Source organism: Desarmillaria tabescens, assembly GCF_030435595.1.
Source record: "Desarmillaria tabescens strain CCBAS 213 chromosome Unknown EV420scaffold_1, whole genome shotgun sequence".
Taxonomy (NCBI): Eukaryota; Fungi; Basidiomycota; class Agaricomycetes; order Agaricales; family Physalacriaceae; genus Desarmillaria; species Desarmillaria tabescens.
The window spans coordinates 3,368,178-3,382,697 of record NW_026848300.1 but is presented as its reverse complement, the minus strand read 5'-3'; the positions used below and the strand labels follow the sequence as shown (position 1 = coordinate 3,382,697).

Here is a 14,520-nt window from a genome sequence, read left to right as displayed (position 1 = left end):
AGACATAACAATCAGCACACATTACTTGCAAGTTGCAGTTGCTGTAGCAAAATGTTCTGATCTGCAGGTTTGCATCAACACTGAATTCTCTCGCTATATCAAATCTACATGATGTAACAGGAAACTCCATTGAAGATAAGTGGATGCATAATACCACAACGCGTTACCAGAGCGATAGCACTGAGGCAGATTTTTGCAAGATTTTTATTAACCCACTGGCAGCTGAGTGGGGCTGTAGAACAGACAGTAGTTGAGGGCATCTGCAGTCACAGAGCAGAAAAAGGACAGTGAAAGTAGGAATCACTTGCAATGTGCAAGCAAAAAAGGTGATAGTAGGTGAGAGGAAATGAAGAGGAAATTGATGTCGACAGTTTTCTGACCAGCCCACAAACCAATAGGAAGTGTTCGGAAAGAAAGACTTCTCAGCCACAGCGGCAACCGCTCAGCAAATAAGCCGTTGCATGCTGGATGATCACCTATCACCAAAAATTACTAAGCCAACCCCGAGTATAGCCCCTGTCCAGACAGTTTGGCACTGCTCAAGACAGTTATCATCGTAAACATGGGTTCCAAGGGTAAGGAGCAATCCAAGGTTGCACAGTAGGCTTTGCCTACTTATTTATCCTCTTACTCTACAAGCCTTTAATCAGCCCCCGTGTGCCTGAAGTTTTCACCGTTTCACTTTTTCGTTCATTTCTCCTTCGAAATCTAAATATCATTCATGCCGGACGAACGAAGCACTGATAATGTTGCTGCACTTGCTAAGAAATGTGAAGATCTTCTCAAAGGTTGCGTCAACGGAGATTTTGATGTCAAAGACTTTGCCCTCAAGCTTCAGGCTTTGGGGATCACTCCTGAGGTCGTGGCCGACTATGTCCAGCAACTGCAGCAGCGTCTCACACAAGCTGGTCCCAAAAGATCTGGAGACAATTGGCAAGACGACGACAATGAGGGCAATGGTGATGAAGATGACGCTGACGCGCCAGAGCGAGGGAGGACACCAGCAGGTCTCACCGCAGAACAAGTCAAAAATTTCCGGAGGGAACAAGAACAGAGGTTGGCCATGGAGGCAAAGGAGTGAGAGGCTAATAGACTGCGTGCAGTCGAAGATGCTGAAGAGGCTCTGTGCATGCCAAGCTAGAAATGCACTAGCGTATATAACACCAACACACCCACACCCACACTCACACACACACAAACCCTCAGTAGTTTGGGGGTGATGTGCAATACAAGCACACAATAGCAGTAGTATTGAAATAATCCTTGCACGTTACAATATAATATAGCGTGCTTAGCAATATAATAATCTTCTAAGTCCAAATGCTTTTGGAACAGGAGGTGAGCGACAGAATCACTCGGCCTCAAGGCAAAAGTATTATTTCGCAAGCCCCCAAATGTTCTACAAGAACGTATAACCCTCAAAATATGTCATGCGCAACACACAAGTGTCCACAACGTTTCACAATACACTTAACACAACTTAAAGCCTTGTGCTCCAAGCAGAAAACACTTCAAAACCCGTTCATAGACCCACAGGGTTCTAACCTATGTGATCCAGAGATACACAAACACAGAAAACACGTCCACAAGCCACAGGGTTTGAACCTATGCCACTTGGGAATGAACCAAAAAAACCTCAGAGATTACTGACAAGCCAAAGGGTTCGAACCTCTGCCACTTGCAATAACTCGGAATTCACAAACAAGTTCCAAAAAAAACACAAATGCACATTCAAGTTATCACAATACAATATTCTCTAAGTAGAGCGCAATCAATTACTGTACTTTACTTGAACAAATCAAGCGTGCTTGAGCATGGCGTGCCTCGCGAGCTCTCAAAGTGTTCAAAATAATTCTAAGTTCAATAATACTCTCTTGCTCAAAGCTTCAAATAAAATCCTTTCATCGTACACTAAGCGCGCTGCTTCGTAGTACAACTGCGGGGGTCTGAAAACTTGCTAACTACCTGTAACTACCACTCTTATATTTACCGTTAACTATATGAAATGTAAATACTGAAAATAGACAATGCTCCACCTTGGACTCCCTTCTCTTGCGTGCCGCATCAGCCATAGTGATAGTAATCATTATTTTACTCAGCACTCCATGTCAGCACGTGTGCTACCGCTGTTTTCTCCACTTGGCAAGGCCTAGCCTCATTGTGCCATGCGGCATGTGTCTTCTTATTGGCTCTGCGGATTTAATTACAGTGCCACGCAACTTATCTAGTGAGCGAGTTTTATTTTATTGGTTGCTGCACAACCATTTCTAGTTTAATATTTCATATGGGCAGCGGGTTTTATTTCTCTTTGGCCGAGAACTCCTTAGAGTATTCAGACTTGTTGATTCTTCATTCAGGATGACGTTTCTCGGTGATTGCTGGATCGGCAGGGTTCACGCGTCATAGATCAATGTAGCGCAAAGCACCTTCAATATATTATCTTCAGTGAATTTAATTGAGTGATACACTGCAGAGGAGGGCACAGTGTGTGTGTATAAGCACTGAGACTGCACACTTAAATGACACAAGTGTGCCGTTCTAAGTCTAAGCCATGCGCTCTACTCATATTATTTTTATTATAGTGCTTTCTGCCTCAGTGTGTAGCGCTCTATGCCTTACATGCACTCTAATATTATTCACGGGGCACACACACGTTTGCATTCCTAGAATTCACAAAATTACATGTGTGAACACGTTGCACGTGTGTCAACACGGCCTGGGCAAGTCTGCATGCGAAGCTCTGCACACTCAAGACTGCAGGATCGCTGGCGAAGCCTGGCACAGATGCCACAAGCTTACTTGCCAGTCTTCTTGGTCTCGACACATTCTCTGCTCAGAAGTCAACTTCAATCTCTTCTACTATTCTCGCGCAAGCACCGCACATTGCGACACTTGTCTCATCTGGCATCTCTGACCCACATATTGCAGAGACGTTCCATCTCCGCCAACTCTATGCCACTGAGAAGTCTTTCGACAACCTTATCGCCTTCCTTCAGGCCCTTCCTCTCAAGGAGCCCATTGCTCGCCCATTCTGGTGTCTTATCATCCAGGACCACTACGTTGACTTCCCAAAGTTCTTCGCCTCCATGGATCGAGGCTACGACCACAATGAGGATGCTAAGGAATTATTTGCAGGTTTTGCGATCATTAAAAAGGACACCTCATCTGCAAAACGACCAGTTACGTCCGAGGCGGACTGGTATCGTGTTTTTGATGCCTGGTCAAAGGGTGTTGTGTCCCTCTACCCTCATCGAGAGGCTGAGCTTAGCACTTATTGTGAGACTGTTGTCGAACTCTTTAGGGCTGTCCCGCATGACCCAGCAATTGCGATTCGCTTTGATGAAGATATTCGGTCACACTATGCAAAACGCCCTTTCAGGATGGATCTCAAGAATGAGGTCCAGATCCCATTGCTATCTCAGATCTTCCGCCCAGAGATTACGCAGTGCAATACGAAGCGCCCCTCCTCTTCCTCCTTCCCAAATCCGAAGCGTGCGGCAGTACCTTGCGAGAATTGGAACCTGGGGTATTGCACATTGGAGCCGTGCACGAATCATTGTCGCCATGGCACCTGTAGTGAGTGTGGAGCTAACCACCGAGCAAAAGACAACAGCAAATGTGCCTCCCTCCTCCAGGCCCAGTGTCGTACAAGGTTTGGAAGAGGAACAGGTAGCATCGAGGGTAGCAGCAGCAGCGGAAGGTCCTAAATCGCTGGCAGGGATGAAGCATAAGCAAGATAATCAAATTGCGGGTCCTCACTTCAAGCGTGGTTATATATGGTCCGAATCATCATCCTCTTCACCTATGCAGCCTGTTTCCCCAGCAGCAGCCTCTACTGAGTCTGCATCTCCTCTACCATCACCCCCTGAACAGTTGCTTAACGATCCACAACTACAGTCTACCCTTGCCGCTCTCAAAGATTATATACTTGTTGATACTCCCTTTAACGTTGACCGGCTTGAGAACATTCTCTCACTACACCCTAATAAACCTTTTGTTGATTCAGTTATCAGAGGCCTTCGAGATGGCTTCTGGCCTCTTGACCTTGGAGAATGGGAGGAGTCTAGCAGGGATAACTCAGAAAACTATGCATCAGACCCTGCGGATCTTGCAGAGATTCGAGCATTTAGAGATCGCGAGGTTGCTGCCGGCCGATGGTCCCCTGCGCTACCGCCTAATTTCCAACTCTTGCCCGGGATGAAAGTCTCACCAATGTTCATAGTGTGGCAAGAGGGAAAGCCAAGGGTGGTTACTGACCATACTGCCTCTGGTCTCAATGCTGGAATTCCTCCTGAAGAAGCTCATGTGAAATATGATGACATGCACCCTTTTGGAGAAGCACTGCATAATGCTCGACAGCGTTATCCTGATGCAGACTTCATCCTTTACAAGAGTGACATCGCAAAAGCCTTCCTGAATCTGCCAGCACATCCTCTCTGGCAAATCTGACAGGTTGTCATTGTCGACGGCTGGTATCACATTGTTCGACGACTAGTCTTCGGTAACCGGGCATCACCTCGCATCTGGTGCTCAGTGTCCAGTCTGCTTTGCTGGATCGGAATCTATAAGTTGAACATTCTGGACCTCCATGTTTATATGGATGATTTTTTCGGATGGGACTTCGCAAATAACCTCATGTTCTATCGAGGCCTGCTCTGCCCTAGCCGACAGGTTCAATTACTGATTTTCTGGGAGTTTATCTCCTGCCTCTTTGACGATCCAAAGCAGCTACATGGCCAAACATTGAAAATTATAGGATTCTGGGTCGATGCCAATAAAGGAAGCATCTCTTTGGATCAAACTTCCATCGACCATCTTGTCTCCGACATCGAGTTCTTCCTCGCAACACCCGGTCGTGCTCCTATACTCATAAAGTGGCAACGCATTGCTGGCTACCTCAATTGGGCTCTGAATGTCTTTCCTTGGGGGCATCCTGCCCTATCCGAGCTATATAGGAAGATGGCAGGAAAATCATTCAGATTTACAAAGATCTTTATCAACGCAGCAGTCCATGAAGATCTGACATGGTTGTCGATGACGATTCCTGATGCAGTTGGCATTCGTTTCATTGACTCTACACATTGGATGGATAGTCAAGCCGAGATGATCATCTGGACTGATGCTGCTCTCAGGTTGGGGCTTTCCTTTGTGTTCGCTGGCAATGGCTTTGTGTATCAACTCCACCCTCCACCTCCTGGTACCATTATTGACATCTTTTTCCTGGAGCTCATGGCTATCCTCGCCGCCATTCACTATGCCACGTCCCTTCCTAAACCACCCTGCCGGTTGCTTCTCTTCACCGATAGCCTGGACTCTGTCGTGGCATTCAATTCCTTAGCGGTGGCACAATCTATGCATAATGCGCCCCTCCAGGCTGTTGCATCCCTCATCCTGAAGTCAGGAATAGACATCCGAGTTCGGCATATTGAAGGCAAGAACAATATCCATGCTGATCTTCTCTCTCATCTTTTGATAGATGAATACCATCTGAAATTCCCTGCAGACCACGTCCGCATGTTCACTCCGCCAAGGGAGCTTCTGCCGGTGCGATGGAGAGAGTGCTTTTAACTGCCCTGGGTGAGCGTGCTCCACGCACAGCTCGCCCAGTCCACTCGTTGTCATTTATTGACGAACGGGCTCTCTTCCTTCAGCTCCATGCTCTCGAATTGGCATCAATTAAAGGTTATGCTACCGGTGCAAGGGACTATGCACGCTTTTGTATTTCCCACCATCTTCCCCTTGACCCAACACCCTTAACGCTTAGCCGTTACATCGCATACACATCACAATTCATTGCCTCCAGCCCGAAATATCTTTCAGGAGTCCGACACTTTCTTCGAGACATTTATCCCTACTTTGACGACAGTCGACGTTCTCCCCTAGTACAAGCAACGATACGAGGATCAAAAAAGGTCTGGGCGGACCCCGTTCAGAGGAAGCTCCCCCTCCGCCAATCACATCTCGCTACTTTTCAACTCTTGGCTCAAATGTCAGGGTCTTACGACGATCTCCTGTTCATTACTATTCTTTCATGTGGCTTCTATGGCTGTCATCGATCCGGAGAACTGGTCTGGAATAACAATAAACAGCTCCAAGATTATCGCAAGGTGATCAAGCGCTCTTCACTTCTCTTTGACAATGGCCGCGTACAATATCATCTGCCCTATCACAAATCAGACCCTTTCTATCACGGGTCTGATGTCTTATTCACGCACCAAGACGTTGCTGACCCCGTTAAACTCCTATATGATTATGTGGTCTTACGGGACTCCCATCATGGCCCACGGTCTCCTCTGTTTCTTTGCGAGGATGGCTCTATCCCAACTCGCTCTTGGTTTGACAAAAAATTCTTCACATTTATGGGAAAAGATTTCGGTGGTCACTCATTGCGAGTGGGTGGAGCTACATTCTACGCATCGCTCGGACTGTCAGAGGCCATTATCCAGGCCTTGGGTCGGTGGTCTTCCAAGGCATGGACTCTATATGTGCGGGAACATCCTGCTATTCGTGCTGAATTTGAATTGGCAGCCTTACGACGTACTCAACCACCTGCTCTCTGACCTTGCGGTTCGCTCATCACTTCTGAACCTCCACCACCCCCCACACACATCATCCTCAGCATCCTTTCTTAGCCTACCGCTTCCCGCAATGTGATGGAGCTTGCGGATGCAAGCTCGGTATTTGGGCTATCCCCTTGATTGCTTGCGAAGAAAGCAGAGGCGCCCCGATAATAACCCTCTATCGTTTCCTCATTCTTCGGAAAGAATCGGGAAGTGGCTGTGTATTTGCCGAAAGCCACCGTGTCACTCCATGGGTGAAACTCACTCGTCCTGACTAGCGTGCCGTCCCATCCACTCGAAACGTGCATCACTCAAACCCTATTATCATCTCGCTCAGTACTCACCCGACCTGAACATATCAGCTTGATCTCTTTTTCGCCTTCAAGAACTTCTCTGATGCCATTGGCTTTTCCTGAAACCTTGCCTCGCTCTTACCTCGCTATTATCTTGCCTTAACTTGACATCTTCCATGGTCTAGTATGTCTGCATACACGGATAGACGAGCCAGGTTCGAGCCCTGGAGGTGAACTGAATCGGAAGTACATCTTGGCTGCCTCGATACATATCTTCAATGCTTGGGGACACGGCGCATTTTTGTTGCTTCGAGATCTTGGTCCATTCAAATACGCTGCCCACGGTGGGGATAAAGAAGGGGCTGACATGGACATTTTATTTCCCTTCCTTTCGATCGAACGTCTGACTCTTCCTAACGACCTCTGATGCAGGTTCTTGATCAGGGACATCTGTTTCTGTATCAGTCCATCCTAGCCTTGTGGATGTGCGTAATTCACCAGGTTCGACTCCTGGAGGTGGAATAATGTATCGGTATCTTTTTTTTGGTGGAGCTCTTCCTACTCGAGTGCGCAGGGGTTTCTTGGGACTACACCTTCTGCTCAGTACTTTGCCGCAGGATTGCGAGGTTTGATAAATGATTAATAAATCAGGCTTGGGTTACAAGAAACCACGCGGATGTTGAATGATCGGGAGAAGGGAGCCAGACGTTCGCTTTTGATTCGAAGAGATGGCAGTGCATAATTGTGTGTAATCCCCAGCTCGCTTATCTATAGGTTATTATGCTTATGCCTCCCACAGACACTCGCACCAATCATGAGATTACTACGACTCTCTTGTCAATCTTCTCGCATTTGAAACCATATGTCGCGTCGATTGAACCTCCACTCCGTAGGTGTACATGTTCGATTTATAGTCCAAGGAAATTTTTTCTAAAATGTCCTTTTGTTTTAGCGTTGTTTGTTCGCAAATTGATAGGTGCGGATTGCATCTAGGTAGTCCAGTTTGTTCGCACAAATGCACCAGTTCACGACGACGGTCACTCCATGCTTGCGAAATGTCGACGGCAGAGAAAAGACGCGGCTTCTCGTACCTTTTGAACCTGTTCTCTCAGATCTCTCACTTGTCATCTCGATGAATTGTTCTACAAAGCCACTGATTCTCATTCAAAACCCGTTATCGTCCATAACGTCTATCTATATATTATATTTAATTTAGCCCCAGAATAGCGTACCAAAGTTCGCGCGGGAAAAGGGATACTCTGGATGCAACACCGAAGAACTACAAGGTTGTTCGAACACCGCTCGCCCATCGACCCGTCTCCTTCCAGTCAACCGTTATACGTCAACACTCGCTACATGAGATCTCATCGATGCCGTATCATAAAAGCTCATTGTCGCCTGTCAACCGGCTAACGCCGTCTCATACGAGCTTGTTGACATCGTTTTATGAGGACATGTTGTCGACTTATCATTAACCGGTTACGCCGTCTTATGCGAACCTGTCGGCGCCATCTCAACATCGTTCGAACTCATCTGCAGCGTTCTTTGTGTCCAACCCATATTGAACTTGACCGGGATGCGTACGGAAAGTCCCCGGGGCAGTCGATTCCAAGCATTGACCAAATGGACATGCGCCCTCACATACCATCGTAGCTCATATCGTTCGCGCGATATCGTGAGGTACCAGAAGATGAAGATGCCGATGGCTAATAATGCGCTGCCCACGATCATTCGGACCGATAAGCTGGAGGCGGTAAAGCACATAAGGCAGAACGCCGCTAGGAAGAAAATCATCCTGGATTTTAGGTTATTATGCTGCTGAGAAGATAAAGTAAGTTGGAGATACTCACGCCCACATGAGTAACGCCCAAGGTAAGCTGTACATGATAGCCAGAGTCTCTAGACCAAGTCTTTCTCCTAAGTCTCCTCTTTGTATGCCAAGGAATTCCCACTAGAAAACCCATTCAATGTTAAACCAAGCGACCATAGATATAGCTTACCTTGTTGAGGAAGTAAACACGAGATTTGTGACGGTTCTTCTGCAGTAAAAGTAAACCCATAGTTACACTGCCGATGCTTATAATCGTTGACACATAGCTTGCTATCTGGGTGGGTGAACGTCCCTTATCGTCACTAGATTCGTCAATGCTCTGAATAGCCAGGAATGCGATGTTGGCATTGAGTAATACAGTAGCCTGTAGATGTGTTAGACTATCTCTAGAGTCTATCGTGCGGATCCCTACATTGATGACGAAATCTTGCCATTCAGTACTGAGTTTTCGGATGAGAGCACTCCAATCCGTTTTAGAAATACCATTATGACAGACTTCATGAAGGGCAGCACAGTGTATATCGGGTGCAAAGAATAAGAGCGGCGACAGTATGGCAATTAGTCCTGTGCGTGATCGTTTATATATAACATGGCCTTGTTCACCACTGTTATTGGTGCAAAGGAAAGGTTGGGGTTCACCATAAAGGTTCACGTATCGATCTCGAGCTAGAAAGTGTAAGACTATGCTTCATGGCGACACACACATCAACATACAGCGTTTATCCATGATCAGAGCTATACCAACCGCGTTAGCCTGTGTCCTTTTTTTCATCGATATTTGAAATTCACCTATACTACATACCGAACCTGGACGAGAATATGACCTAGGGTCACCTGTTTTTAATATAACAAATGAGTAATTCGTCAGTGCTATAGTAGTTCATTCCCACTTCTGATAATATTCACGATGCTGAAATATTGTTGCAATTCTGCGATGGTGAAGCCATGTCTAGCAGTTGAGAAACTAAAGGTTGTCTCTGAAAAGTTCGTCAGAATAAGCATCGTTTCTCTTGCCTTAGAAGCCTACCTGCAATACAATGAATGAGATAATCGTTGACCTCTTCGATTATATCACTGGTCATTTCTTGGCAGGGAAACATGCGATAATGCACCCTGGCTATTATCAGTCCCTACACGATCAAAATGATGAAAAGCACCACTGTAACGACGAACCAGTATTCAGCCTCTATCGCATGGGCAAGATGAGATGGTTCAGAGGTGTTGCCCAGTTTTACATGTGCCAGCATGCTAGCATCAAAGCTATCAAGCCAAAAGATAGAACGGTGCATGTGATCTGCAAAGTAATATCCGCAACAATGGGTGCCGTCCTCAAATTCCGATCCGAAGCTCAAAACAATATCTACTTTAGGTGGAAGATTAGTTCCCTTGGCGTGCATGTAATTGAGGATGTTATCTAGAAACCCGGTCAGTTCTCGCAGGACTTCTGGTAAGATGATATCTTCGTGGGTGAAAATTCGTAGCCGAGAGCTGCAGGACGTCGACGACGCATTCACCGATGCGTGAAACATCATCTCATGTACATAGTAGCGAACACCCTGAGGATTGATGTGCAGAGACCAATCGCTGGGTACACCATGGCTAGACACGAACATCAAAGATCAGAACTTAAATAAAGAAACAAAGACGTACAGAGTAAATGAGGTTGTTAAAGGAGCAATCGAGGGTACGTTTGGAATGTGCGGATTTCTTGGTCTGGTGCATATTATTAGAGTAGGTAACGATTACGGTAAAAATGGACATACCTAGACCCAGCCCAGGGAAGAATCCAGGGACATATGGGTATGAAGAAAGGATATGCCTTCTGCAATGTGGAAAAATCTTGATTTTTCAGATCGTGCTGTGCAGCAGTAGGTGGTGATGGTATCACTACTGGGGACGTCTCAGCTTCAGAGTCAGACAACACTCCAGACGTAGGTCTGGCATGCCGCAGGTGAGCATGCGATGGGTTCAGATGCGTATCTGCAGCAGAGTTGAACACTGTACCGCTAGTATCTTGAGATAATTGTGATGGATTGGAGTGGGCATACGAATTAAGGGTGCCTTCAATTGGTGATCGCGTGATCGATGAAGGACGAGGACTGTGGAGGGGTGGATGTCCATTCAATGTAGACAGCTCGGTTTCGACTGCTAAACCAGTCTGGGAACGGTTCACCACAGACATTGAAGCCACATCGTGGGAAAATCTTAGATCGTTAGGTAGAGTGGCACGACATACGACAGCTGGTACGGGCTCATCTGCATCACCATCGACCGCAAGCGACATCGCGCACTTTGTTGGCTCTATATCTCGGGGTAAATAGGAAACCTGGTCAGTTATGTGCTGCGGCGGTTTATCAGGTGCTCCGTTATCTTGAGTACACGAGGAACACCGTAAGAAGCGCCAGAAGAAGCGCCAGAGGAGCAGAATGACTTTCGAAGGCGAGCGACCTCCAACGCGGCCACAAAGAACTCGCTGAAGGGCCTTCAGCAACCATTGGGGGAGAAGCATGAGCTGTGGTTCAGCGATGAGGTCAAAATACAGAAGCAAGGGGCAAGGACTGTTGTTTACCACCTTTTCGTGTGTATTGTTCGGCCTTCCTCGGCTGTGTAGCTAATTTCACAAGATCAAATCGGAGGATTTCGTGCCCTTTGTTCAGTCCGAGAATATGTTTTCTCCGGACCGAGTCCAGACGTATACAATAGACCATGATGAGCATGTTGTGCTATCTCTTTGGATATATACGTTGACCCGCACAAGTATCCAGGGGGTAACGCCAGATTGTCGCTCGAAGCTGTTATGCATTGCCGTGTTACAACATTAACAGCTTTTGGAACAGTGACGGGAAGGCGATTGACGAGCCCAGGCTCGATTGACGGCAGGTTATGACAGATTGAATAGTAAGGGTCGCAGCAGTGTGGGCATAAGGATAATAAGCAAGCTATTATTCCACGATACGCTATGACCCAGGATGTCGATGATTCTCGACAACACAAATTATACGAGGTGGTGGTAGGAAGAGGAATAGTGCGTATGTTCGTGCAGCACGGCTGGTTTTCATAAAGCATCTAATCCAAGGGAACTCAAGAGGTTTTATTAATACCCTATAATGACTTGGTTCAGATTAAAGCAGCGAAGAACGATAGAAATAATACTTGCTATGAGGCTTGATCTCGAGCTTCGTGTACACCTTTCAATAACTACCCCGAGTTCCTCCTCGATGTATATCACCGGGGAACCCGAGGGTCGTAGGACGCCGGCGCCGCCACAACTGATGTCTGGATTTGAACACTTTCCACAGCGGGAGCGAGACGTCAAAATCACAAAGAAATCATCCACGTCCAGTTCTCAACGGACGACTGGGTCCACAACAACGGCAGGGAAGGTTCAGGGAGAGAGCATGCTGCTTATGTGATCTTCTGGGAGCAAGATTTCCTTATCTTGCCCGCACGATCTTCTTCTCCTACGCCAACCCAAGTTTGCAGACACGGGATATAAGGTTAACGTCCAGGATTGGTAGGGAGGATAGTGTAAACGATGTTAATGTGGTCCACGTACGATGATGATGGTATGTCGTATACGTAGGCGCTTTCATCCATCGCAGAGCGCATAGAACTGATGTTTTGTACTGTCATGAGCAAGTCGGCGAGAGAATCGATGAATTAATGGAGCTCAGGAGCGAAGCTAACTGGAATAGCTGAAAATAAGCGAATAAACCGTTGTCCTGCGTCCTCATGGAATGACTTCCTCGGTCTCGCTTCAACTTCTCTTTACCGGCAGAGGTTTCCCCAGTCTTCCAAGAGCACGAAATCGAAAAGGTACGATCTGTGTGGCCACCATATCCCTTCGCCTGCAGTTCCGTACTTGATGATCAAGTTTAGCTCTACTTCAAAGTGGTCTGTATCGATGCCGATGCTTTGGACATTCGTTCTCGCGAAGAAGGGTCTGTATAGTCTAGAGGTCCAACATTAATATTAAGGCCGGGGTAAATGTGGGGCATCTACAAGATCTCCCTAGTCATCCCTCTTCGTAGCAAGTAGTTGAGAAAAGGAGACGCACATAAGGACAGTCAAAGACTAAGGCGGAAAACTGCAGATGATAGGGAGACGGTAGAAAAGTTGATGAAGTTGGATGCTGGTGGCGCTGCTTCGGTAGCCGGGCCGAGTGCCAGTCGGCCGTTCCTGATTGGGACTTTGTCCGGCACTAACAGCAGCACCACCACCATTTACCTTTGTATCGGTGTACTTGACCATGACGCCGCTGAGAGATACTACCGTGCCTTTCGAAACATTCTTGAAGCCAAAGCAGTACTTGCAGTCATCTGATTTTAAACTGAGCATGACTGCGCTGGATAATGGCCAGTAGTATGCCACTCGAGTCCTCACCGCAGGTAAGCTTTTGTGTTTCGTTGGAGCATGTAACTTAGCCGACGCTTTCATTCGCCAGACGAGAGGGATATGATGCTTTCTTCAGATGTCAATGTACCCCGGAGGTCGTAAATTCGACGTGGACTCATGTAGCTCGCGATCTGGAAAGGCGTTCTGAACATCGAAAGAGAAAGATCCAACTACGATGCAGGAGGAGGCTGAGTCTTGGCGTCGCGCGAATCTATGAGAATGCGTGGATAACGAGAACAAGGAAGACCCACCGTTGCAGTACCGGCGCTATGCGATGGAAGTGTGGTCTAGTGCCGTGTTCAGGACGCACAGTATTGGCTCCTTGATTGGCAGTACTCATCTCCAGCTGCACTATTATGAACGCTCGTCGATTATCGTATCACAAGAGATTGCCATGGAAGATGACCCGGACTCCTTCATCGCTATACTAATCGGATTGCATCGAGTCATGCTCGAAAAACACGGTATTCACAGTATCGTTGAAGACCCCATCCTCAGCGACTACGCAGAATACACGGAGGAACATCTGGAGGACACCGCGACGCTATTCGAAGGGAGAAATCTGACGCTGAAGAAGGCGGATGGAAATCCGGTGGTCCTAATGCTGGGGAAAATCATCTTCCGACAGCTTGGAATTATCGGACGGGATACAAGTGTCGTCGAAGCAACGGCAGAGGATTACGAAGAGCGGAAAGGCATGGAAATGGTTGTGAAGATTAGCTGGCAGGATAAATCGCGTCCCTCGGAGGGAGACTTCATGAACAACGTGAAGAACGCGGTGGACAAACCGTCTAAGACTGGGACATCCCATCAGTGAGTCCTCGACCACCTTCCTAACATTCTCTTGTCCCATGTTTATTGTCGCTGATGTGTTTTTCCTTCTAGGCGCGCACTTCCTCGAGACTGGAACGCCTCGCTACCTCAATGTCTTCAAGAATAAATGTTTTCTAGTTGGATGTCCCCTACTTCGAATTCGAAGACTGCGTTAATGCCTGGGTAAACTAAGTATCCCATCGCTATTCCGATGCTACTCACTAACATATTCGTATTATTATGCTTGTAGATGTCAAATTTCCCCCCACGATTGTGCTGTCATCTTGGGACTGATCTTCGTGATGAAAGGTCTATATAATAAGGTGCTACACCCCGCGAACACGAACTCCGGGACAGTACTCGGTGCATACTTGTATCGACTTATTTTTCCATCCTTGCTGAACATATGCTAGATACCGTGGTTGATTCTCCTTACGCTGAAACGACCCCGAGAGATAATCACGGCCACAACGTGCACCATTCAATTTCAAGTGTTCGCGGCGTCTAACGGAGAAATTTGAGCGGTGCTGCATCTGGGGACGAGATAAGAGAACCTGTTGACCCTGAAAGTGAGTTACTGTTTCTTTCCCATTATGAATTGCTCATAGTACGAGAAGGTGCCTCACAA

At 47.1% G+C, this 14,520-nt stretch overlaps 3 protein-coding genes across 3 annotated transcripts; 2 read left to right on the top strand and 1 right to left on the bottom strand.

The window, feature by feature from the left end:
* Positions 1–721: 721 nt before the first annotated feature.
* EV420DRAFT_1473287 (uncharacterized protein) lies at positions 722–1,081 on the top strand (the record flags this gene model as incomplete). The annotated part of the gene is made up of 1 exon (XM_060469121.1): positions 722–1,081. One exon carries the CDS (start codon positions 722–724, stop codon positions 1,079–1,081), a length of 360 nt encoding a protein of 119 aa, XP_060339999.1.
* Positions 1,082–8,332: 7,251 nt separating this feature from the next.
* Positions 8,333–10,968, bottom strand: EV420DRAFT_1473286 (uncharacterized protein; the record flags this gene model as incomplete). The annotated part of the gene is made up of 9 exons (XM_060469120.1): positions 8,333–8,648; positions 8,704–8,804; positions 8,854–9,350; positions 9,399–9,438; positions 9,487–9,518; positions 9,712–9,814; positions 9,920–10,283; positions 10,335–10,397; positions 10,448–10,968. The coding sequence occupies 9 exons, from the start codon at positions 10,966–10,968 to the stop codon at positions 8,333–8,335; spliced, it is 2,037 nt and encodes a 678-aa protein (XP_060339998.1).
* A 2,260-nt stretch (positions 10,969–13,228) lies between these two features.
* On the top strand, positions 13,229–14,119 carry EV420DRAFT_96199 (uncharacterized protein). Its single transcript, XM_060484165.1, has 2 exons — positions 13,229–13,892; positions 13,965–14,119. Exons 1-2 carry the CDS (start codon positions 13,354–13,356, stop codon positions 14,017–14,019), a joined length of 594 nt encoding a protein of 197 aa, XP_060339997.1. The 5' UTR covers positions 13,229–13,353; the 3' UTR covers positions 14,020–14,119.
* The last annotated feature ends 401 nt before the right edge of the window (positions 14,120–14,520 follow it).

Coding starts and splice junctions, on each gene's coding strand:
- EV420DRAFT_96199 (XM_060484165.1), top strand. CDS start 13,354: ATGGAAGTGTGGTCTAGTGCCGTGTTCAGGACGCACAGTATTGGCTCC. Junction 13,893..13,964: donor AAGACTGGGACATCCCATCA/GTGAGTCCTCGA, acceptor TTTTCCTTCTAG/GCGCGCACTTCCTCGAGACT.